General features: G+C 39.0%; 2 protein-coding genes across 2 annotated transcripts in view; one reads left to right on the forward strand and one right to left on the reverse strand.

The window, feature by feature from the left end:
• Positions 1-10,050: 10,050 nt before the first annotated feature.
• On the reverse strand, positions 10,051-14,876 carry LOC126109567 (heterogeneous nuclear ribonucleoprotein A1, A2/B1 homolog). The gene is made up of 7 exons (XM_049914589.1): positions 14,722-14,876; positions 13,804-13,949; positions 13,393-13,724; positions 12,862-13,050; positions 12,478-12,771; positions 12,325-12,402; positions 10,051-11,097 (listed from the first exon to the last, which is right to left on the reverse strand). The coding sequence occupies exons 1-6, from the start codon at positions 14,740-14,742 to the stop codon at positions 12,356-12,358; spliced, it is 1,029 nt and encodes a 342-aa protein (XP_049770546.1). The 5' UTR covers positions 14,743-14,876; the 3' UTR covers positions 10,051-11,097; positions 12,325-12,355.
• Positions 14,877-15,429: 553 nt separating this feature from the next.
• Positions 15,430-26,207, forward strand: part of LOC126109631 (dnaJ homolog subfamily C member 9) — a 48,436-nt gene continuing 37,658 nt past the window's right edge. Inside the window, exons 1-3 of the mRNA XM_049914677.1 lie at positions 15,430-15,594; positions 15,673-15,825; positions 17,505-17,618. Coding sequence (XP_049770634.1) covers positions 15,501-15,594; positions 15,673-15,825; positions 17,505-17,618 — 361 coding nt within the window. The 5' untranslated portion in view covers positions 15,430-15,500. The remainder of the gene's footprint in view (positions 15,595-15,672; positions 15,826-17,504; positions 17,619-26,207) is intronic.

Here is a 26,207-nt window from a genome sequence, read left to right on the forward strand (position 1 = left end):
ATTAAAAAAAGGCAAACCTACATTTCTAGCATTTGTAGACTTAGAGAAAGCTTTTGACAATGTTAACTGGAATACTAAATGATTAATGGAAAATCTCATATAAAGATGTGAAACAAATACTAACAAAGAGATAGAGGGGCTGGCCAGTACTTACCTCAGCTCAGTACAACCGACAGATACACAAAACAGAACAGAAAATTTACATCTTAACTTTCAGAACTTTGTTCCTTCATCAGGGAGGAGAGGGGGGAAAGAAAGGGAAGAAGGGAAAATAGATTCAGTTACTCACAACCCAGGTTATGAAGCAACAGGGAAAGGAAAATAGGGAGGGTAGCAAAGGATGGAGGCATGGTTGTCAGAGGGAAGCCAAAGATATTCTACTGTAAGTACTGTGCCAGCTTCAAACCAAAGAGGATACATACAGAAGTAAAGATGTATATACCATAAAGATACACACAACTATGTAGGAAGAAAAGATGCATGAATGGCTAAAGAGGAGAGGGACAGAAGACAGAAGAGTAAATGGGAGTGAGGTTGGTTACCGTAGGTTCAATCCAGGGGGATGGCGGGATGAAAGGATGTGTTGGAGTGCAAGTTCCCATCTCCGCAGTTCCGAGGGACTGGTGTTGGGTGGGAGAAGCCAAATGGCACGTACGGTGTAGCAGGTTCCTAGGTCCCTAGAATTATGCTGGAGGGCATGCTCTGCTACTGGGTATTGGACATCTCCTAGGCGGACAGTTGGTCTGTGCCCGTTCATGCGCTCAGCCAGTTTAGTTGTCGTCATACCAATGTAAAAGGCTGTGCAGTGCAGGCATGTCAGATGATAAATGACATGTGGTGTTTCACATGTGGCCCTGCCTTGAATTGTGTATGTTTTACCAGTAGTGGGACTGGAGTAGGTGGTTGTGAGGGGATGCAGTGGGGTCGGTTACAGGGGTAGGAACCGCTGGGTAGAGAAGGTGGTCTGGGAAAATTGTAGGATTTGACAAGGATGTTACGGAGGTTAGGTGGGCGACGAAAGGCAACCCTGGGTGGTGTGGGGAGAATATTGTCAAGGTATGATCTCATTTCAGGGCTTGACTTGAGAAAGTCATATCCCTGGCGGAGTAATTTGTTGATGTACTCGAGGCCAGGATAATATTGGGTGACGAGGGGGCTGGTTCTGTGTGGTCTGGGTGTAGGAACATTGTTGTTGGACGGGGAGGAGTGTATTGCTCAGGAGATCTGTTTGTGGAGAAGGTCTGCAGGATAGTTGCAGGAGAGGAAAGCACTGGTCAGGTTATTGGTGTAATTGTTGAGGGATTCGTCACTGTAGCAGATATGTTTGCCACGAATACCTAGGCTGTATGGAAGGGAGCGTTTGATGTGGAATGGATGGCAGCTGTCAAAGTGAAGGTACTGTTGTTTGTTTGTGGGTTTGATGTGGACAGATGTGTGGATGTGAGCTACAACAAGATGAAGGTCAACATCCAAGAAGGTGGCTTGAGTTTTGGAGAAGGACCAGGTGAAATTCAGATTCGAAAAGGAGTTTAGGCTATTGAGGAAATTAAGGAGTGTTTCTTCACCATGAGTCCAGACCACAAAGATGTCATCTATAAACCTATACCAGGCCAGGGGAAGCAGCTGTTGGGTCTTCAGGCAAGCCTCCTCCATGCGGCCCATGAAGAGGTTGGCATAGGACGGAGCCATCCTTGTTCCCATGGCCGTTCCCCTGATTTGTTTGTAGGTCTGGCCTTCAAAAGTGAAGAAATTATGGGTGAGGACGAAGTTGGTGTGATAAGGAACGAGGTTTTTGGAAGATCTTTGGGTGGGCGTTGGGAGGGGTAGTGTTCAACCGCAGAGAGGCCATGGGTATGTGGGATGTTTGTGTAAAGGGATGTAGCATCTATGGTGACAAGAAAGCTTTCAGGTGGGAGGGGAGTGGGAATGGATTTGAAGCATTCTAGGAAGTGGTTTGTGTCTTTGATGTAGGATGGCAGTCTGCGGGTGATAGGTTGAAGGTGTTGGTCTACCAGAGCTGAGATACATTCTGTTGGGGCGTTGAAGCCTGCTACAATGGGACGGACAGGATGGTTCTCTTAGTGGATTTTGGGTAATAGGTAGAAGGTAGGGGTACGTGGCTCAGGTGGAGTGAGTAGGTCTATGGAAGCCGTTGTGAGGCCTTGTGAGGGACCATGGAATTTTAGGATTTTCTGTTCTGTTTTGTGTATCTATCGGCTGTACTGACCTGAGGTAAGTACTGGCCAGCCCCTCTATCTCTTTGTTAGTATTTGTTTAACTGGAATACTCTCTTTCAAATTCTGAAGGTGCCAGGGGTCAATTGCTATTTACAATTTGTACAGAAAACAGATGGTAGTTATAAGAGTCGAGGGGCACAAAAGGGAAGCAGTGGCTGTGAAGGGAGTGAGACAGGGTTATAGCCTATCCCCGATGTTATTCAATCTACACATTGAGCAAGTAGTAAAGGAAACAAAAGAAAAATTTGAAGTAGGAATCAATGGAGAAGAAATAAAAATTTTTGAGGATTGCTGATGACATTGTAATTCTGTCAGAGGCAGCAAAGGACCTGGAAGAGCAGCTGAACTGAATGGACAGTCTTGAAATGAGGATACAAATTGAACATCAACAAAGGCAAAACGAGGATGATGAAATGTAGTCGAATTAAATCAAGTGATGCTGCGGGAATTAGATTACGAAATGAGATATTTGAAGTAGTAGATGAGTTTTGCTATTTAGGGAGCAAAATAACTGATGATGCATGAAGTAGAGAAGATGTAGACTAGCAATGGCAAGAAAGGCGTTTCTGAAGCAGAGAAATTTGTTAACATCGAATATAGATTTAAGTATCAGGAAGTCGTTTCTGAAAGTATTAGTATGGAGTGTAGCCATGTATGGAAGTGAAACATGGACGATAAATAGTTTTGACAAGAAGAGAATAGAAGCTTTCGAAATGTGGTGCTACAGAAGAATACTGCAGATTATATGGGTAGATCACATAACTAATGAGGTGGCACTGAATAGAATTGGAGAGAAGAGGAATTTGTGCCGCAACTTGACTAGAAGAAAGGATCGGTTGATAGGACACGTTCTGAGGCATCTAGTACTGGAGGGCAGCACGGAGGGTAAAATTCGTAGAGGGAGACCAAGAGATGAATACACTAAGCAGGTTCAGAAAGACGTAGGCTGCAGTAGTTACTTGAGGATGAAGAAGCTTGCTCAAGATAGATTAGCATGGAGAGCTGCATGAAACCAGTCTCTGGACTGAAGACCACAACATCAGAAATATTAAAAATTCTGCTCCTGAAGATAAAATTTTGGCAGAGTTCTGGCTCACAGTTATCTACTTCTCCTGAACAGCTCAGCTCTGCGTCCCTTTAAATGTGAAAGCTCTCACTGTGTTGATCGACAGACACAATTGCTACTTTCACTCATTACTATACTAGGCACAATCTTCTAGGGCAGCAACAGTATATTCTTCAGAAGTGTGTGATAAGAACATTTTGTTGATAACCGATCTTCTTGCAGAAGACTCAGAGATCTATGGATTCTTACACTTATATGGCATTAAGATGAACTCAGCTATTCACAACCAAAAGTATTGAATCTATAATTGTAGTGGCACAATATCTAAACTGGAACAGTACGCATGTATTTTCCACAGTAAATGAACATTTGAAAATGGAGTTAACTTTTTCTGCCTTTGCTTTCTTACCTTCAATTTCAGTTCCATGAGCATCTGGACATTAATTATCTGGTACCAGGGATGGGATTAACATGGGACCAGAAATGCTTTAGATTCCAGAGATCTTTCAAAAGATTAATAAATGTAAATGCCTTGTGACTAGGGCCTCCCGTCGGGTAGACTGTTCACCGGGTGCAAGTCTTTCGATTTGACACCACTTTAGCGACTTGCACGTCAATGAGGATGAAATGAAGATGATTAGAACAACACAACGCCCAGTCCCTGAGTGGATAAAATCTCCGACCCAGCCGAGAATCAAACCCAGGCTCGTAGGATTGACATTCTGTCACACTGACCACTTAGCTACCGGAGACGGACTTCAATAACATTATACTACAGTAGACATTGAGGCCTTCAAGTATTACCCTGCTGACAGCCAAACACATTTCATTCTACATCTCTCTCTCTCCGGCCCCTTCCTTTGTTATCTATTAAGTAGTAGTTGCTGTTTTAGGAGTGTCCAACCTTTTAGCTTAACTGAGCTAGATTGGAATAAAATGGGCTACCACAATATACTTAACACTAGCTGCTGGTCCGAGAGGGGGGGGGGGGGGGGGGGAGAAACTGTATACCATGATAGATCCCTTCCATTATGATTTGCTCTATTAGGTACATACCCATCGAGTTTATGGTCTGCAGTTCTTTTAAATATGAGCCATAGTTCTATATGCTCCTGCCCAGAGTTACTTTTCCATCTCCCACATTACTATAACATCTCAAAGAATTTATAAATAAAGAATCAATACACTTCTGCAAGTGAATGATTTGTAGCATGAAGAATATCAAGTGTGTTCGGTTTCTTGTCATGTCGTTAATGTGTCCTCTGCCATTGTTGCAAGTACATCAGTGGGAAAACATCTTAACACAGGAATGTCTTCCACTTTGCCTGAATGTGATACTTCATGAATCCGAAGAAACCCAGTGGCATGTGTTGGAAAAGTAGTGGTCAGGCAGTGGGTTCTACACATCTGATCCAGCAACAGGAAAATTTTGTATCCATGAACTTGCAAACAGCTGTTTACTAATGCAGCAGAGCTTCATCTTGTTTAAAGTTTATGTTGAGTTGCAAGCCTTGAATTTGAGGGTACACAAAATGCTCCCGAATGCCCAGGTACACTGACTTGTTCACTGTGTTTTCTGAAAAAAAGAGTCCGACAATCCTTTCATGCATTTAGCCCATACCTGACTAACTTACCCCCTTTTGTTGACAAGTTGTGTTCATTCAGAGCGCTCCTTAAGTGTTCAATTGTACAGTAACAATTAAGGTCATTATAGCATATAAGTAAATTAGTGGCTACCATGTGTTATCTGTTGAAGGTTTCACTTTTATATTTTTAAATTTGGAAAAAGAGAACATTTCACAGGCATGAATATTGGTCTAAGTTTTATTTACATTATCATATCCTGTAAGTTACATGCCGATTTCAATGAAGTTCAGTTTGTGCTCGTGTCTTTTTACACACACTCTAGTAAGCAGCCAAAGTGAACTAGTCCTGAAATAGTGAAAATTTCATGTGGTGTAGGCTCAGTGCCTTGCTAACTATTGTTCCATAATGTAAACAACAGTTTTAATCATTTATATTTCTCCAAAAGTTTTGGATTAATATCCAACTTTAGGCCTAAATATTCTAAGAACTTTAATATATTTTCTGGCTAGTCTATGAAGTTTTCTTATTTGATTTACACTAAAGGTAAAATCAACTTGTGACAAGTGTGGTGTGAAGTGTATGACTTGCTGAAGGACTTAGTTCCAAGGTGTGGTGTGATGATTGTTGCAGTTTCTTTCCTGTGGGTAACTAGTAGCATGGTGATGGGGAAATAAACAAGGATGTATTTGTTTTGTAGGATTTGTTTGCAGACACAGGAAAATAGTGGAACAGGAGGCAAAGATTGCTGTTCTTCCAGTGGAACTAGATAAGGCAAAACAAGATCTGGAAAGGTTAAGGGGAGAAGACGAAAGATGTGGGGTGTGACATCACAAATGAAATTGGGCTTTCTCAGACACTTTGAAACAAATGTGCAGTAACAGACAGCATGTGAAATCTGCAGCTGTGATACATTATACAGGATGTTACAAAAAGGTACGGCAAAACTTTCAGGAAACATTCCACACACACAAATAAAGAAAAGATGTTATGTGGACATATGTCCAGAAACACTTAATTTCCATGTTACAGCTCTTTAGTTTCATCCACCTACGCTCAATGGAGCACATTATCATGATTTCATACGGGATACTCTACCTGTGCTGCTAGAACATGCGCCTTTACAAGTACGACACAACATGTTGCTCATGCGCGATGAAGCTCCCGCACATTTCAGTCGAAGTGTTCGTACGCTTCTCAACAACAGATTCGGTGACTGATTGATTGGTAGAGGGGGAGCAATTCCATGGCCTCCTGACCTCAACCCTCTTGACTTTCATTTATGGGGGCATTTGAAAGCTCTTGTCTATGCAACCCCGGCACCAAATTTGAAGTCACGCTGGTACGTTGTGTTGCTGTGTGTTTCCATTCCATGATTAATGTGATTTGAAGAGAAGTAATAAAATGAGCTCTAACATAGAAAGTAAGTGTTTCCAGACACATGTCCACATAACATTTTCTTTCTTTGTGAGTGAGGAATGTTTCCTGAAAGTTTTTTTGTAACACCCTGTATGTGAAGGTAGACAGAAAGAAAGAGATAAATGAAGGATTACTAATGTCAGCTGCATCCCAGTGCAGTTGACATCTGTAATCCCCTTATCTTTCCTCCTCCTCCTCCTATCCACTCTCCATTTACATATAATCAGACAGTTTTGTTATATGGTAAACAGGTTTGATCCATTGTCACAGTTGGAAACCAAAGCCAAAAGTAGATGTAGCAGACACACATGCACAATTTCAATAGAGATTTGAAAAAAACTTAAAGCCCTCAAACAAGATTAGTAACTACCTTTCACATAAGTATTGTAGCTTAACCATTGTGCTATGCAATCAGTCTACACAACATTTGTATGTTATCGTAGAACATAATGCAAAATTCCCATTTTCCTTCTTTTTTGTAAATTACTCACAAACTGGGGACTGCCATGGTTTGTTTCCTCTCACAAACCCTTACCTAAATGACTACTCTGACTCTCACTCGAAGTGCTTGGCTGAGGGCTCACAGATAGGAATGAGCATAGAAACAGCACCTCCTTGTATCAGTGCAGCTACAAATAACAATCACTCTCACACAGGCTGTTAACAATACTTGCCTGTCAGTGTATCCTACAACAAAAACTTTACGTCACTTGGCAAGCCGATGTTAGTTCACTGCACCACAGAAAGAAAGCAAGACCAGATCAGTTGTGTATGAGGATGGCCTGTTTTTGAATGTTTTTTCACATGTAAAATAATGAAGTGACTACCTCATTAGAACAATGAATTTCTAGACTGCTTTCAGGTCACCTATTCTGCTTCAATTTCAGCTGGCATTGTTCAGATTGCTACACATCTAGAAGAAACTAAATATCCATCTCGAGGCCCATCATATTTATGTGCAATACTAAATCATAAGTAAAGCATGGAATTTACTTGCGATACAATAACTTTTTCCCCAATTTAGAATTTCATTAATCATAGAAAATGGTAACTTCAACTTTACTTTTACCAATTTCACACAATGGGTCTTATGTCATGCAAAACACAGTTCTCCAAGATATCTGCAAAGGATTATCAACTCCTCAGTGTGTACTTGGGCAGCATCAGCAAAACCACAAAAATTGGAATACAACTAACAGTGAACACTTCAACTTTCACAATCCGTGACAAAGAGTGGAACTAGGATTTGTGGATTCATTATATAGTGAAGCAAGCAAACAGTTTCAGAAAATTTAGTTTGTGATTCCATACTTTTCCAGAATTTCAGTAGAATATTCTATCACATTTTTGAATGTCTTACTGAAACAGTCCAGGAATTGCACAGCCAATATCAAAAGATACCACATTCATTACAACCAGATTGATAGAAGTGAAGTACATCATCAGTGATGATACAATTACACTACAGCTTTACATTGTCTCCAAGCCATTGTGCAACACTGGATTTTCCTTATCAACAAACACTGCCACAAGTGAAGATGACTGATTAAAAACCCTGGGACTGATCAAGGACCGAACTACCTTTGGACTCTCAGGGAATTTTATTAACCACAGACAAAACTTATTGCAATGAAGTTTTTTATTTATATAGCACAAAAATGGCTTTCAAACACCCGTTGAGACTTACCAACTTTAAAAAGGAAACTGTTAAACCCTATCAGACATAAGTGGAAAAATCCACAATAAGAAACAACAGATAATGATGTACTTTAAAGACATCATCCTAATAAGATGAGAGTTCACTTTCACTATGTAACATTTGTAATTGGTATGTTAAATTAATATAATCTACTTAAGACTCGTCTTCACATCTTAAAGCAAGCAGCACCTGTGCATTTCAAAAATACCCTTTGTCACATACTCTGCATACCACTGGAATGCATGACAGGTTATGTCCCATTGCAACAGTTATTAGGGCTCCTTCCCATTCAATTGACAGTGCAGAAAAAATGCTGCTGTAGCCTAATCTTGTCCTCAATACCTATACAAGAGATACATGGTCAGTTTTATTCCCACAATCATTCAAAGCTAGTCTCCAAAACTACAAGTAGACAGTAGACTATTTTCAAATGTCTGCCAGTTGTTTCTTCAGCACCTCTGCAACACATTCCCATGGGAGAAAAAACCTCACTCATGCTGTCCTCTGTATTTGTTTAATAATATCTAAGTCCTATTCAATGTGGGTCCCCATACGCAAGAAATTTTAGAATGGGTTAATGTTAATGCAGGCAATGTTTTTGCAGGCTGCAATTCTCCAGTATTTTACCTCTTGCTTTACCCAAAACCACTTATGATCATTCCATTTAGTATTCTTACAAAATTACAACTGAAGTTTGCCAATTCCAACTAACAGACAATGCGTTCTTTGTCAAGTAATTTTACAAATCTGAACATTTTAAGCATGTTCCCTAGCTTTGCACCTCTTTGAATTCTTATGGTATGAAGAAATATTCAAGCAGCTTCTTCTGGACAGATGATTATGTTAGGGCTGCAGGGGAACTACTGCTGTCTTATCTCTTACACTATCAATACTTGTATATCTAAAAACAAAGATGATGAGACTTACCAAACAAAAGCGCTGGCAGGTCGATAGACACAAAATTCAATCAAAAGATATATTTTCCCCACGTGGAATGTTTCCCTCTATTATAATCACTATCAATACTTGTTGACTTAAATCTTTATGGACAATGTTTCCAATTAAGCAACTGCAACACCCTCAAATGTGAACACATTCCTACGTGAATGTACTATATCAAATACTCTTCCCAAAGATAAAACCTGATACTGTTGCTGGCCTAATCCTGAATGTTCCAGTACTGTTAATACTAAAATGTAGTTGCAAATAATACAATCTCAGAAACACATTAATTTCTGCAACTAACCTTATGAAAATAATGTACAGAATAATCACAGCTAACATCTGCACCACTCACCGGAAGTACCAAACATCCCTCCACATCCCTTAATGGATACTGAAATTTTTTTTTTTTTATGAGACAGTGAAAGGTTGAAGTCATGTAAAATACTCTCAGTCTCATATGAAATCGAAATTTGGGTCTCTGAAGTTTCATTTTCAAACTTACCTCAGGTTAACGAAGTACATATCCTTCCTCAAAAGCAAAGCACCAAGTTCACACCTCACCTCTGCACTACAGTGGCATTTCTCCCTTGATACGAAGTGTCCAGGGGCAACTAGTCACCCAACTTCAATATTTGTTCACTACAAAATTTAACACTGCACTACTGTAGAGGTACCAAGTTACTTCTGCTTGTGTACTGTACAAATTTGATTAGACGACTACAATATCTGTGCACAGAAGTCCCTTGCTTCCAAGTGCAACAAACTTAATACATTAAGCAGCAAATTGAAGTTTCCACAGAACTTACACTTAACATTACCACTATCAGCAAGCATCACTTCATTTTCCATAGTCTGGTGTAAATGTTCCAAATATTCAACCTTATCAGTACATCTGTTTACTTATCAAGTTCATTACTTATGGAGCAAATACAATATTACCAAACTCATTTCACTCTAACTGCCTTTACTGAGGTGTTTTCCAGCCAACCTATATTTGGCTACACACTGAATCAGCCTCACACCAGCAGGCACCACTGCAGTAACCCTTACTCTTACAATTTTGTCTCAGGAATTTCAATGGGTTAAAGGAAGAACACAAATTTATTAGAAAAAGTTTATTTAGAACATAGGAAAATTATAATACATAAATGCATTTCACATGGCCTATTGTGTTGGAAAGTACAAAAATGGGGGCTTTTTTAAAATTAAAGATATACAGTCACCAGCAACTGACCTTTTATGCAGGTGAGCCCTTGGTTCAGGATACCAAAAACTCACTTGAATGTCTTCCAAACATCCAAAAACTCGGATCCAAAAAGAAACGGAGGGGAAGAGAGAGAACAAAGAAACCAGTAATTAGTGACACGTTGGGATTACAGATCTTTGTACTCACTAATTATTTACTGCATGAAGTTCTAAGCATACAGATCAATTCCTCATTCACTTTTAACTTTCAATGCAATATACTAAAACTGCTTTTATATGATAAAATGGCAAGAACTACAATAAATTAGTGAGGGTACCTTTGAACACCTACAAGCCTGCAGTTTCGCACTTATGATTTGGTCCCTCAAAAGAAAACTGGATTCCTTCTCACAAAGACTAAGGTGTATGACCACTTAAAACCTATACAAAATGTGAGAGCCAGCTAAATAAATACAATGACCTATAAAAGTTCATACAACTGGTTTCTCGGCATTATCAATCAGATACTGGACAAAAAGTTAACTTTCCAAAACATTTGTACTCATTCCTCAAAACTACAGGCATTTTTGATCATAATTTCTAAATGGTTTATATTTTCAGGCCAAGATTTCCAGAACTGTATCTGACAACTATTGAGCAACTACAATAAAATTACACATCTTAAAAAGTCGAAGATAATTACACAAGACATAGGATGTAGACTACTTCACTAACTGATAATGGTGTCAAGGGTGAGATTGTTTAAAATGGAATGACTGATGATGCAGTACACACGATTGCTCTAGCAACGAACTGATCCATGTCCTGTTCTGCTCAATTGCTCTTCTGTCTCTGCTCAAGGTTAAACCTGCCTGCCTGCCTCTCCTGTGCTCTGACTTTGCCTGTCTCCTACATCTGACAGCCTCAGCTACTTATAGCGAAGTATCAGAAATAGGCGACACCTGAATAAACAAGGTTCAGAGAGAAAACAAAATGCATAAAACATTAGTTAACATCTCAAAAAATATTATCCACTATCTACCTAAACAAGTTTATCACATAATCCTAACCATCAAGGTACTAATACTCTACCAAAAGACAGCATAAATATTAATTACCTCCAAATTCTCGAAGGGATTTTTGTCTTAAGGACTTACACCACATTCCTAAACACTGAAAGAGCTATAACTTGAATCACTATTAGATCCATAATAATAAATTTCCAAATGAAACCAATCTAATACATTTTCCACTCAAAGTGGCTACAACCTCAGGCACAAGGTTACTAATACTAGCTTTCAGTAAGAACAGATTAATTGTGGAGAAGACTATCCAGGAATTAAGTCAGCCAGGACCTCAACTCCAGGGGGACAGGACATCTCATCTGTCCTACTATGGGCATTTCATCAGAACTTGCCTATCACCTGAATAGCCCAGTTTCTATTACTCTGCCTAAACTGCTGCATAAATTACTTTGAAAGCTAGCAGCATTTTCTGTTCCTGAATATGCCAGAGCTTGCTGCCACCAAGTTCAGCTGAATATATTGTATATTCAAGTGCACTTTTGACTTTCCAATGCAAGTAACTGCACTTCTAAAAAATTCTGCAATGTTCAAATTTTTAGGCTAAGTGCACTAACAGTGTACTAAAGCTCTTCTGTTGTGGCAGCTGTCATTTTGTTCACTGACAATCATGTGACAGTATACAGTAGCTAACCACTACTATTTTTCAAAATACCTCAATTTCAGAGTTTGTGGTCAATCTGAGACCACATACAGCTTAAGTAACCACAAGTGAAACAAAACCATTTACCATCATAGGAAATTATGAACAAGCAATACAACTTGCTACCAACCAACTCGAGTCTTATTTCCACATTAATATGAAAGACTTAGCAGCACACACAGGAAAAGCATAGTACACTCTTACTGCACTCCAACCTAAATTTATTCTGTATTAATCATTTATCTTAAAGATGTCTACATACGTGTTTCAGTCCCAAATCATTCAACAACCGAAAGTATTTTGTGCAATTTCACTACTTTCCCAAAAAAGACTGAAATAGACATTCTGTATTTTAAACCTTTATGAAATGCCTGCCTAACAGTTTCCTAAATGTTACTGAACATTTCATTTCAATGATTGTATGCATAATATTGACATTTAAATGCACTACAAGAATTACATACCTGCACAGGGAGGAAAGGAGTGCCACAGCACTTAATACCTGCGGCCACCACCAGAACCATAACCACCACCTCCACCACCTGAAATGCAATAAAATTTTTGCAAATTGCTTGATCACCCGGCAACAAACAACAAAATCATCTTTAAATGCTCACCTCGAGATCCTCTATCAGAGTATGGAGCAGACCGGCTTCCACCATAACCACTAGAACCACGAACTGCACCCCCTCCATAGCTTTGCTTGTAGCCACCACCGAATCCGTCAGACTGTGGTCCACTATTGTAACCATCATTGGACCATCCACCACTGCGTCCACCGCCACCACCGTACCTGTCACCCCCTCCCATTCCACCACCCCCACCCCATCTATCTCCACCACCCATACCGCCACCACCACCTCCCCATCGGTCACCGCCACCACCACGGCCATTCTCCCATGGATCAGCACCTTAAAATAAAATAAATCAAGGTTATAAACAATATGAAGACTAGAATTAAAACCTACAGAAGCATGAAGACTGATGCAGCAATTACTAACCTCCCCAGCCACCACCTCCACCGCCACCAGCACTTCCACCCCAGTCACCACGTCCTCCACCCCAGCCACCACCTGCACCACCACCAACCCCACCTCTGCCACCACCCCCACGGCCTCCTGGAGCATCACCTTTGGGTAAGGCTTTTTTGACATCTATGTGCTTCCCACGGATCTGGTGATTGCGACTCACTGGAAGAATTAGAACATAAGATTACAACAGGTCAACTTCCACACCAATTCTGAGTTTAGTAACAAATTGCAAGCCATAGTAAAATGAGCTATTGAACATATCTGATGCCTGAGAAATTCAGGTAAGTACTGAATAGCCCACAAGGCTCAGTGCTCTAGCAAAATTAGAGGAATCTCATTTTAAAAATTTATACTGCAGATTAACAAAAAGTTAAGTAACTCAGCAACAAAAGCTAATAAATTTTCGACCTTGCACTACCATAAGCATAAAATACATTACATCACACTACCAAAAATACATACACAACTATTGTAATGCCATCAAGATAAGTCGACACTTACAACATATTTTGTCAACTGGATCATAATCGTCAAATTCTACAAAAGCAAAGCCACGCTTCTTGCGAGTCTCCTTGTCAACGACGATTGCAGCAGAGACGACAGTGCCATACTGTTTGAAATAATCACGCAGATCGTTTTCTTCCATCTCTTCCTTAATTCCACCAACAAATAGCTTTTTCACAGTCGCTCCCGCTTCTGGCCGACCAATCTCCGTGCGAGGAACAGCTCTTTTCGGCTCCACAACACGACCATCAACTTTGTGCGGGCGAGCATTCTGAGCATCATCCACCATATGTGCTCTGGAGTAAGTTATGAACCCAAAACCTCTCGACCTGCAAGAGATGACGTGCTATTAAAATTTTCATAATAAAATAATTAAATCAAGAGTTAAACTTAAGCTGTTTTACCCACCTCTTCGTTTTAGGGTCCTTCATAACCACCACATCAACTATTTCGCCCCATTGTTCAAAATGTTGCTTTAGGGACTCGTCAGTTGTTCTATAGTCCAATCCACCAATAAATAGTTTTCTAACATGCTCCGGCTCACCGTGATCATTCTGTAGGAAGGAAATTCAATTAGTATCATCACACTTTATAACCAATAACTTAAAAATAATTTATTGCCATTATTTAAAGCCTTGACCGGGTCCGTGAGCGAGTTACAAGCTCACAACCAAACCTATGGCTTTACATTTATTTTCTTCCAGGCAACAACCAGAGCTGCTATAGTTAACAGCGCGGTGCTGAATGGAAGGCAAAATGGCGACCACTCGTTTCCACGTATTCATGTTATATCACGCGTTAAACACCCGCTCACTGTAACAACTGTAGGCCTTTCCGACTTACGGGGATCATTAAATAATACCATGTATAGAAAACAGTATAAAATTAATTTAACTGATTAAAGTATAGGAGGAGCTCAAGCTCCTTCCGCCATTAATGGCGCTCAGAACTACATGTTACATACATTAACTTGATCGCATAATTGCCAACAAAAAGTGAAAAAATTAATCATTCAACGCGTAATGCGTGTGTTACACACACACACACACACACACACACACACACACACACACACACACACACATTCTTAACACGTAAACTTGCCTCACCAAAGGACGTCGTACTGCAATTAATACAATCACAAAAAAAGTATTTTAAACCTTTAAAAATTTTAACCATTAACACAGTTATTAACTTTCAAAAAGTTCCAAATGATTTTAGAACCAGTTAAACTAACTCCCGTTGCGTCTATTGACCAGTTAGGATCGATGAACTCTTATCTAAGTATTTACAGTCAGAATTAAAAATAATTCAGTAGTTTCTCACCTCACGATCCATGTTCACCATCTTGACTGAATTTTTCTTTACTAGGACAACTTCTACCTACAAATTCCCACAGTACAAGTTTCCCTACTCCCCTACCGACGCTACTGCTGCCGCTTCAAGATGGAGAAGAAGGAACTGACGCTTTGCACGCTAGGTATAGCAGTAACTACGTAACTCAAAAGCGAACTCAAATAAATGCGTTCGCCGACTTCTGTAATTTTCACACAATATTCACCACAAAAGAATATGTTTAAGAAAATATATGTTATTAAATCCACAAACTTTTGACGTATTCTGCAACAATTAGTTTGACAAGAAATTAAATGACTAGTGTACCGGGCGATTTCCTTCCCCCGCCTTCCACCGCACCAGCCAAAACCCATAAAAATCGAAACATTGGAAAATTTTCTCACCTCAACAGTTCAAATATATTTTTACTATATTTCACATAATACGCTTGAGAGAAAATATTAATATTGTCTTCAAATTTAAAATGAGATATATATTGCAGCACTGGTACCATATATTTTTTCAGTTATTTATTTACAATAATGACTTCCCATTACATGTTCAGAATTTCTCATCGAGATAATTAATATATGTAATACTTCTGAAATAATGAATTGTGTGAATAAAAATATTTAATATATCACGTTTCAATCGCATGCACTTCCGACTATTATCGATAAAGAACTCGCTTCTGCTTTGGCGCCTAAAATCTGAAGGAGTACTCAGAAGTTTGTTTGTACGCTGCAAACAATTTCTTGTTTTCATTGAACATGCCTAGTCTAGTTGATTTGTGTGAAAAATACTTTGGGCACAAAGACTTTTATGATGTTCTACGTATACCGAAAAATGCAAACGAAAAACAAAGTAATAATTGATTTATAACCTCAATAGTTCGTTAGTTGACGTTTTACATCCCAATGTAATAATGATATTTTTTTGTAGTTAGGAAAGCGTACCATAGGCTGTCTCTGCTTGTGCATCCTGATAGAGTTGAAGAGCAAAAGAAGGCTGAAGCAACGGAGAAATTTAAAGTTTTGGGAAAGGTTCATTCAATATTGAGTGACAAAGAGAAGAAAGTGGTTTACGATGAAACAGGTATTATTATCGCTCAGCTCTGTAGTTTTACGTACTGATCCGTATTATAATGTATTTTAGTAGTTCTACGTTCCATTAAAATGACCATACACATGTTGGACTTAACGTTCAGAATATGGCATCATAACTAATTTGGTGTGAAGTGTATGATTCGCTGCGCTAGTGATGGTTCACGTTGGGTATTTACTATCCTTAATAAATGGTACTTCTTTTATGACAGGCACTCCTACAGCGCGTTTTTCCTATCTTTTTTACCTAATTTTACTGACGGCAGTAAGACTAGTTCAGACTTACACTATTAAAAACACATAGGGCCTACCCCTTTCAAATTAGTCATAGCAGTAGAAAAGTTACAGAGGCAAAACACTTTTCTGCATCTTAACAAACTGCGTTGTAAATAAGCAAAATAAACACGCCGACCCAAAGTGTTAGACTATATGTAACTGCCAACGTTTATGAATGTTTATATTCAGTTGTCAAGAGCTTCAACACATTTGAGGAGGTACTCATTTCTGTTCAACACGTTCTAGACAGCTAGTATCGTTCTGTTCATAGGGAAGACAGAGTATGTGGTTTACATCCTGGATCTCCCCACAGTTGCACTGTGAAGTTGGTATGAAATTAATTCTATGGAGATGTGCATAGTAGCAGCCATTTCGAAGCTCAGTGGAATTACACGTCATCTCTCAATTTCCAGTGTACCATTGTGCATTTGATATATAAGAATGGATTTGTCTGTATCAGATGCCCTTGTCAGATCTTTGGTCTTCCACTCCTGTTCCATTTGCTTCTTGACATATCCATGACTAAAAGCAATTAGATCCCCAGCTGGAACACATCTCATGTTCCATTCATTACCACTTGATTATCCCATTCCTTGCAATCCTAGCACGGCCCTTGGTCTGTGCAAATGAGACTTTAAAAAAATGTTTCTTCATATTTCTGCTGCAGTAGGAACACACACACACACACACCACTGGCACGCGAGTCGGCCAATGTGGCGTCAATTGCAGTAAGACTCAAACTCAGTGGCCGAACTTCCCCTGATAGGGCCTCCCAGCCACAGCCAGCAATGCCATATGATCTTTTTATTTTTTCGTGTAGTTACATTAGACAACAAAAGTCCCAAGAACTAAAAGGAAAAAAAAAGTAAAGATTGAAAGATAGCATTATAGCACAGAAACAGTGCGGATAACTGATCTTAAAACAGCATTCATATTAAGTGGTGCAAGTAATATATAGCCTACTGGTACATAAATTTGACGTGTTTGTGTTATAGATTTTTTTCATTTTTCAAAAAGAATGAGTTGCATGTATAACCTTAGAGTTTATTAACTCCCTAAAAATGATTTACTCAATTACATCAGTGTAGCATATCATATGTTCAGTATTTGTAATGTGTTATACGTACTACTTAAGCATGGAGCAATTTTCTGCTGATAATAATGTGCTACATTCTGGAACCGAGCGACCGCTAAGGTCGCAAGTTCGAATCCTGATCCGGGCATGGGTGTGTGTGATGTCCTTAGGTTAGTTAGGTTTAAGTAGTTCTAAGTTCTAGGGGATTGATGACCAAAGAAGTTAAGTCCCATAGTGCTCAGTCATTTGAACCATTTGAATAATGTGCTATGTAACTGTTAGCTGGTTGTGCATACTGTAAAACAGTTATTTTCTTGCAGGATCATATGATGAGGAAGATGAGAAGGCAGAGAGAGATTGGAATGAGTATTGGAGATTGTTGTTCAAGAAAATCACAATTGAAGATATCAACAGATACAAGAAACAATACCAAGGTATAGATTGTTGTAGATTGTATTTTGTTGGTCCTGTTGTCTCCATAGCAGCTTATGCATAAGACATTGGACAAATCAAGTTATAAATATACAGGCTGAAAGTAATTTCAAGGCATACATATTTAAGCTTACAATAATACACTTTACACACAAGTATTTATATAACACATTTCATAAATTTAAATATTCTTCAATGGAATAAAAGCAGTGATGCTGTAAATATGACTTTAGAGATTTTCCAAATGTATTGACCTCAGTGATAGCTTTTATGTTTTCAGGAAGTTTGTTATAAAGCTTAACTCCCATGTGAAAAGTACCTTTTTGGCACAGTGCTGTGCTGATTTGAGTCATATGTAAGTTCCTGTTTTGTCTGGTAAAGTGCTCATGTATATCACAGTTTTTTTGTAGCCTCTGGTCCTTGCCTATTACATTTAATTTAAAGAACAAAAGGGTTTCCATAATGTATACACACGGTAATGGGGAATACCAGATTTCTTAAACAGGGGTTTACAAGAGTCCCTAGGCTTGCACCCAAACAAGATTCTAATGGCCCTTTTTTGTAGTTTAAAAGTGCTTTTAGCTATTTTAGAGTTTCCCCAGAAGGTGACCCCATATCTAAGACGAGAATGAAAGTACGCATGATATGCATTCAATACTGTTTTCTCACTACAGCATGATTTTAATGAACAAAGAAGATAACATGTTTTGCTCAGTTCTGCATTGAGACATTCAATATGCTTATTCCATCTGATGTTACTCTGCAGCCAAAGTCCTAAGAATTTGGTTTCAGTACTGTTACCAACTGGTTCGTCATTGATAGAGACTGATGGGATAAACATGTCCTTGTTAGGACATTGTGGAATTTTAGAGCAACGGTTTTCTTACTGTTTATTACAAGCTGATTACTCTGTGCCCAGCTGCTAAGTTGTTTCGTTACCGTGTTTACTGTCTGCTATAACTGTTCATCGTCGTCTCCTTTTAGTAGAATCGTGGTGTCATCTGCAAATATGATTGATTTGTGTGCATCAATATTTAAGCTTAGATCATTTATGTACAGAAGAAACAGAAGGGGTCCCAATACGGATCCTTGGGGTACACCACATTTTATTTGTTTATAGTCAGATAAGTGATTAGATACAGTTTTTAGTTCAATATTTGTGTGCTTGACGCATACTGCCTGCATACGATTTGTCAGGAAGGAACTGATCCACTTGTTGGACAGACCTCGAATACCATATCTTTCTAGCTTTGATAGCAGAATTTTATGGTCCACCATGTCAAAAGCTTTTGACAAGTCAATAAAGACTCCTATTGTTTCCTGTTTTTTGTCCATCAGGTTTAGGATGGAATTGATGCACTCATAGACAGCAGTTGTCGTTGACCTCTTATTTCTGAATCCATGTTGTTCATTACATAGGATGCTGTTTTTATTTATAAATTTCATAAGTTTCTCATACATAACTTTTTCCAGTACTTTAGAGATGCAGGAGGAAATTGTGATGGGTCTGTAGTTACTTACATTGTCTTTATCCCCTTTTTTATATACAGGAATAACTTTTGATGTTTTTAACACATCAGGGAAAGTGCCTGCCTGAAGTGAGCAGTCGCATAAATGTGTGAGTACATCAATTAGGTTTGATGCGCTCTTCTTTAACATTGTTGCAGGTATACCATCAATACCTGCCGATTAGGAATTTTTTAGTCCTTTTATTGCTTTAGCTACTTCATCTTGTGAAACAGAACTGATGTACATTGATCCTCTACGTGTACTTATTTTATATTCATTTGCCAGGATGCTCTTAAAGTTTGATTGTAACATATTTTCAGCAACACCTGTGAAAAAGTTGTTAAATGTGTTAGCTACTTCTAAAGGGTTTGTTACTTTTTTATTTTTATGTGATAGTGTTATATTTTTCCAAGGTTGTCTGTATTCTCCACATTCTTTTTTTATAACACTCCACATAGCCTTTGATTTATTAGCTGAATTATAAATGATTTCATCATTATGCATTATTTTTGCTGCTTTTATTACTTTTCTTAATATTGTATGCGCGTACTACAGGTGAGGAATTTTTTGAGTTACATATTTCATGAAGTAGTCTTTTCTTCTGGCATGAAACCCTTATTCCCTTTGTGATCCAGCTGTTTGTTCTAGAGTTTCCCTGTATGGTTAATGTTTTCAGTGGGAATGCAAGTTCAAAGAAATGGGTTAATGTATCAATGAAAGTGTCGAATTTTTCATTTATATCGTTCATTTTGTACACTCCTAGCCATTTTTCTTTCTGTAATAAGTTGTTGAAGTAGTTCACATTATGCTGATTATAGCTTCGATATGCTGTTCTAAAAGACATGTTGTTAATAATACTGCCTTGTACTTTTACGCTTAATATTTGAGCAAGATGATCACTAAAATCTGCATTGAAAATTTTTAGTGAGGTGTTGTGTAAACTCTTCTTTACTAGAAACTGATAAAGAGCTGTTTGACAAGTTTCTGATACTCGGGTAGCTGCTTTTACTTCAGCCTTTAAATTGTAGGACGTTGCAAGGTTCAAAATGGTCTCCCTATTTCCACTATTCATGAGGAAGTTGTGGCGAAATAAATAAAAAAAAACATTTGAGTTTATTGTGTTTTTAACTTTATAATTTTAGAAAGGCTTTTTGACGGATCGTATTGACTGGCTTGAATGCGGACAAATACAGTGCTGCGTGAAATATGCCTGTAATATAATTTACCATTCCGATTAATTACATTTTGAATTCTACGTCATTGTTGATTTAATCAGAGTTCTCACCTTAGACGTAGAATTAGTCCTTCTGCCACAATATTAATTCATCAGTCGCCATCGAAGTTCTTCTCTTTGTTGACCGTGTGTATCTTCCTAAGTCGGCATCGGTTCACTTCACGAAGACGGTGGAAACCAAGGAATACAATGCTACATTGCTTTAAATAATTTTCGTAACACTTCGATACTTCTCACTATTTTTATTCACAAGACAATAAGACTTGCTCTGCTCGTCGCACAAACCATAATTACTAACTACATGGCTGCCTTTCTCACAGTCCAAAAATCACGTCCATCCTCCACGAGGCAACAATCGAAAGTGTCCCTTAGCTCCTTCTTGGAGTATGAAACAAAAGAGAATCCAATGTGAACTTTACAAAGATTATAATATACATGCCTCTCAATTTATCTTTGGCGCAGCTTTTAAGATATTGTATGTCTCTGCATAGGAATGTGTCATTACAACTGCCCCCCTACTGTATACTGTCACTAGAAAATTTTATTTGATTGACAGGATACAGTAGTCGACCTTGCAATTGATAGGTTTGGGGGTCTTTTATTTACAACCTTCATTTTTATTGTCTCATTTTCATGGCACTGTGAATTCTTTGGTATTACTGAGTGTGTGTCAGTTTTTTGTTATACTTATGCTAATATTTACAAACCTTAATCCTAATATACAAAGTTTTGGTTAACATTGAGAAAACATCATGTGGTAAAGTTTGTACAATAAAATATACAATGAATACAACGTTATTTACAAATGTTTCCTTCCTCATCAGAGGTGAAAATTAAGTCCTTGTATTGCCTTCTGTATTTATTCTGGGGCGACGAGGTTTGTTCGCTAGCCGCAGTGTTGAATATGGGCGGGTGATACGCGCGCCTGATTGTTTGGTCGTCCGTTAGCGGGCGACGTTGGTTGAATGCGCGCGCCAGTGCACTGAATATACACCGACGTGAGGGTACCGTCAAGACTTCCGAACCTCAGTATGCGTGTGCTTTTTGTAGTTCCTTCCAGTACTTAGACTGGATACGACGAGGTACATTGGAATATGTGCCCCGAAGAACACACCACACTATGTGCGAGGTGGAGGACGATCCCGTCGATGCCGCTCCAGGTAAGAAGCGTACTATGTCAAACTTGTTTGGCATTGTCCTTTCCTATTGTGACGCCATGGGTCGTTTGACGATACTAGCTTCAATTTTTCGATGTCCCTTGTTTAGGCTCGCTGACACTTGCAACGTAGCACTACTTTGCACAATTTCAATTTCTACACACACCACTTTAACCGCGAGTATTGCGATCGAAACTTTCTTTTCACTACACTTTTTTCTTCGTATTAACCCCTTTTACCTATTGTACCGAGATTCATTCCCCTCAATATTTCTGGTCAATGTACATAAATATTCACAAATTTGTAAGTCACGGGACTTGGCATGAAATACAAAGTACATCACATACAATGGAATAACACATACAATAACACATACAATACATTGGTTACATTAATTACAGGAAAAAACTATCGACTAAAATTGAAAAAAAATTTTTGACCACTCATAGTGGCTTCTTCGTCTTGGATTTTACTGACACACACACACCTTTTTTCCATTAATCAGTTAGAAGGAACAAGTCCTTTGTTTTCCTTCTTGAACTCGAGTGTAAGTTAAGGTTTACCTTCGTTAGGTATTCTTCATACGCAACGACATGCCTCAGCATGCAGAGAATACACCTGTAGCCGCTCCACTACAGCTTGGGAAGGGAATTTTCTACCTTCTACTTAGCGTAATGGCAACGACTACGTGTATGCTACGGTTTTTTTTTACCTATAAAATCTGAAAATGCACTAAATAACAACTTGTATGTAGCATAATCCTAATATGTACAGTGTTTTGTGCTTAAGCACGTTCTTGTGTGCTTGTAAATCATTACCTCTAATAAAATTTCCTACATTAACATAGACATATAAACATACAATCTTGAAGTTCAGGGTGTAGCAACTATTAATATGTACAGTGTTTCATAATAGCAGCACGCCCTTGTGTGCGTGTATCATTTTCAATTTAAGTACGCTTATAGGCGTCTTGTGTTATCATGGGAGAAAAAATACAGACATTTTAATGCATCGGTTGTCATGAAAATCTATGTACACGAATAATCCGACTTTCATAGCTTCAATGCAGCATGAAATTCTGTATGACGTTCTTTTTTTTTCACAGTTTATTTTATAGACGATTCCTTTGCTTACAGGTCGTCGATCACACTACTTACCTGTTTCTCGTACAGCGGCGATATCATTTTCATTCTTTGTGACTGTAAATCGTGATATGTATGTAAGATATAATTTTAACGTGATTTATCATTTCATGTTTCAAGTGTGTAAAGTAATTCATATCTTCCTTCTGCATACATGAGTGAAGAATCGCTAATGTTGCACTTTGTATCAGGTTTTTCGCGTTTTCTCGTAAACTCGTAGAGTCTTACGGTTTTAATTAAGTTGGTTCTTGACGTTAGGTATACCTGTTTATACGAGGTTGTCTTAAGAGTTTAATTTTCCTTATACACTTCTATGTTGTTTAGGTTCCGTACATGTACAGAGCTTCTTTCGCCTTTCACACATTCATACATACGTTTATACACACAAAAAATATCTACCACTATATTATACACTTTGCTGGTGGGGCCCTTTTTCGGTACCCTGCACCATTCCTTCAATATTCCAAAATAATTCAGGGTGTGCTGAGCATCGTCCCTTATACTAATAATACTTACAACTAAATATTTCTTCCTACATACATAACTGCCTTACAGTCCATTAATGCGCAACATTCCCTATTTTCCTCCTTTACACTTTAGCTTTCGTACATGTACCCTCGTGTATAGCTTATATATTCTACAAAGTTGTTTGCTGAGCGCTTTAGGTGTTTCCTAACGTTAATGTGTTTCTCTCTCTATAAATCCTAGGTAATTGTTTTGAGAGCGATTCAGTTCATTACTCACGCTGCATAGATCTGTTTATTATTATCCTATTTTAAAGCTTGTGTCATTCTTTTCCTTAGTCACAAAAATTCACACGTTTACCTTGTTGTTCATTCTAAAAATCGCTAGCTACTGTGTAATGTAAATGTATGCGTTATCTCTTTGCTTTCCTCTTTGCTGCTTTTTCCCAATATGTAATGGTGTGTTGTTCTCGTGTACATAGCCTTTCTTCCGGTTATCTATCTGCATTATTTATTTTTTTTTCTATTTTCTTTCTCCTTCCGTACAAGCTAAGATTTTACTCAATATAATATAATATTACAATACCGTCCATGACCAGTATGTACTTGTATGTTCACTTTTATTACGTAATACCAGCTTATAATTAAATTTTCTAAGCTACTATTTACAAGACTTGAGTATCCTTTTCTTTCTTGTTTTTGAATGGCTCTCGTCACTGTGTCTCATAGTAAGCGTGGTCTCAAAACTTTTAAACGTTCCGCGCATGCACGCTTGTGTACCATGACTGGACTGCAGGCGCGGAGAAAACTCTGCATTGTTGGTGAACATTATTCGTGATAGCCGCCATCGTGTAATATGAGTCACGTGTCGTCTGGACTCGACCGCGCATGCGCCTTCGCGCTTTGTATACACTCAGCTGATCGGACAGGGAAGGGGGAAGATTTCTCCCCGGCTCGCTGCCTACAGCGCGGCCAATGACCTTGTCTTGACATGCAGCTATCGCGTGCACATCAGCTGAGCGTTGAATTGCAACTTCGACGCGTGGCTTGTTGCTCGTCTCAAGCGAACAAACCCTGGCCTTCGCGTTAATTTGTCTTCGTTCCTCTCTCTTAAATAACTGAGTTAGACTACAAAAGTACCGTGTGGTTTATTTTATAGTGTTAAGACTCCCAGTAACACATGTTTCATTAGGTGTAGTTGACTATGCGTTGTTCAGCTGGCATATGCCCCCAGTTGATTACTAGTTTCGATGTTTACTTTATGCTGCCGGAAAACTTCCATACCTAAAATACAGTTGACGATTAATTTCTCAACGATTAAGAATGTACAGTTTATCGTGACATCGCTAATGGTAACAGGTATTTGCGTCTGCCACTTAATACTTTTTGACTTGTTACCTACAGCTGTCAAGATTTTACAATTTTCCGTTGGCGACACTGGTACTTGTAATGCTGTCGAAACTTCTTTAAATAAACTGTTAGAAATAATATTCGTAGATGCCCCTGTATCTAAAATTACGTTGGTAATTACAGTTCCTATCTTTGCTGTTATTACAGCCTGCACGAGGTCACTTACCTTGTCCGGTGCTTTCTTCTCTTCTTCACATAGATCATCTTCTACGGTCGCATCCTGATCATATCTTAAAAATAATTGTCTAAGATGTAATGTGTGCTTGTTTGTGCCCCCTGTCGTCAAATCGGTCGGCCGGTGGGGGCTCATTACGACCGATTGTTGTTTACCGGGGGAGACAACGGCGTTGCTTCAGTACTGTCCGTTACATCTACAAAGTGTACTGAGTGGTTATTCTGTCGCCAATTAGTTTCCGGACCGCTGCGTGCAACATTTTCTTGCGACCGGCCGTCGCTATTCCTCCTTGGTCTGTCATTCCTATTACTGTAACTATTGTAATTTTCATTTGTGTGCCGCCTTTCATCACGCGGGCCTGACCAATCATTCACGTGATTTCTATCATTTCCATACCGCCGTGGACCGTAATCTATACTATACCTTCGGTCTTCACGTCTCTGTGGCGCCCAATTCCTCCGATTTCCGTAATTCCAGGTTCCATTATTTGGCCTTGTCGCATACGGATGCCAACTGTGTTGGTTTTGTCCATTGCCATTAAAATGATTCCCGTTACCGTTGTTTTGATTGATTCCGGAATATTCATTCCGATTACTTGTGCTCGGCTCTTCGTATATTAAATCAATTGAGTCAAGCACGGAAAGAAAGTATTCAAGGTCGTTCTCCGGTATGGTTACCAATTTTTCGCGTAAGTTCGCGGGTAGTCTGTTTTTCAGAATTTTGAGAACATCTACGTGCGGTATTGGATTGTTCCAATAGCGCGTCTTATTCAAGTACTTTTCGAAATACTTTCTCAACCCGCCGTTTTTTAGGTTGAACGGTTGTGGGTTGAATACCTCACGTCGCAGTCTTTCTTGGACCCCAGCAGACCAATATTTCTCCAAGAAAGCCCGTTCAAATTGTTCGTAGGTGACGCACTGTTCAGCCATGTCTGTGGCCCACAAAAGTGCGTCGCCTTGTGTGAAGCCTACTACATATCTAATCTTCTGTGCCTCAGTCCAGTTTCTTGGTAAGACATTTTTAAATGCTCTTACAAATACGACTGGATGAGTTTTTCTGGATTCTGTGGAGAAAACTGGAAACTGTCTATGTTTCAACAGGCTCTTATCGACTAGAATCGTCGAGATGCAAGGCGACACGCCTACTGCCTGTTGCAGCACCGCGTTTGGCGAATAGCCATTGTTTGCCTGCGCCGGTGCGTGCACATACGCCGGACAGGGCGCGTGATGTTCTGCGTTATTGACATCGTAATCTGGCACGGGCGAATAAGTGTCGCGCTGCCTGCTGCTTGACGTAGGCAAATCATTTGAAACATTTAGTCTACCAGCAATTTCCTTGCGTATTCTATCCTCGGCTACTTTGATTTCATTACCTAATTTTTCAAAAAGTTTTGTTTCCCGGTCAGTTATTGATTCATTTACATTACCGTTTTGTAAAGTTTCATTTATTTTGATAATGTCCGCCTTGATACGTCGTGTCTCCTGTTTCAGAAAACCGACT

This window comes from Schistocerca cancellata, chromosome 12 (genome assembly GCF_023864275.1).
Source record: "Schistocerca cancellata isolate TAMUIC-IGC-003103 chromosome 12, iqSchCanc2.1, whole genome shotgun sequence".
NCBI classification, from domain to species: Eukaryota; Metazoa; Arthropoda; class Insecta; order Orthoptera; family Acrididae; genus Schistocerca; species Schistocerca cancellata.

Bases quoted from the DNA above. Each gene is read 5' to 3' on its own strand.
- LOC126109567 (XM_049914589.1), bottom strand. From the start codon at position 14,742: ATGGTGAACATGGATCGTGAG. The intron at 13,725-13,803 runs GTGGGTAAAACA...CATCTCTTGCAG, and splicing joins AAGGACCCTAAAACGAAGAG to GTCGAGAGGTTTTGGGTTCA. The intron at 12,772-12,861 runs GTTAGTAATTGC...TTTTATTTTAAG, and splicing joins TGGAGGTGGTGGCTGGGGAG to GTGCTGATCCATGGGAGAAT.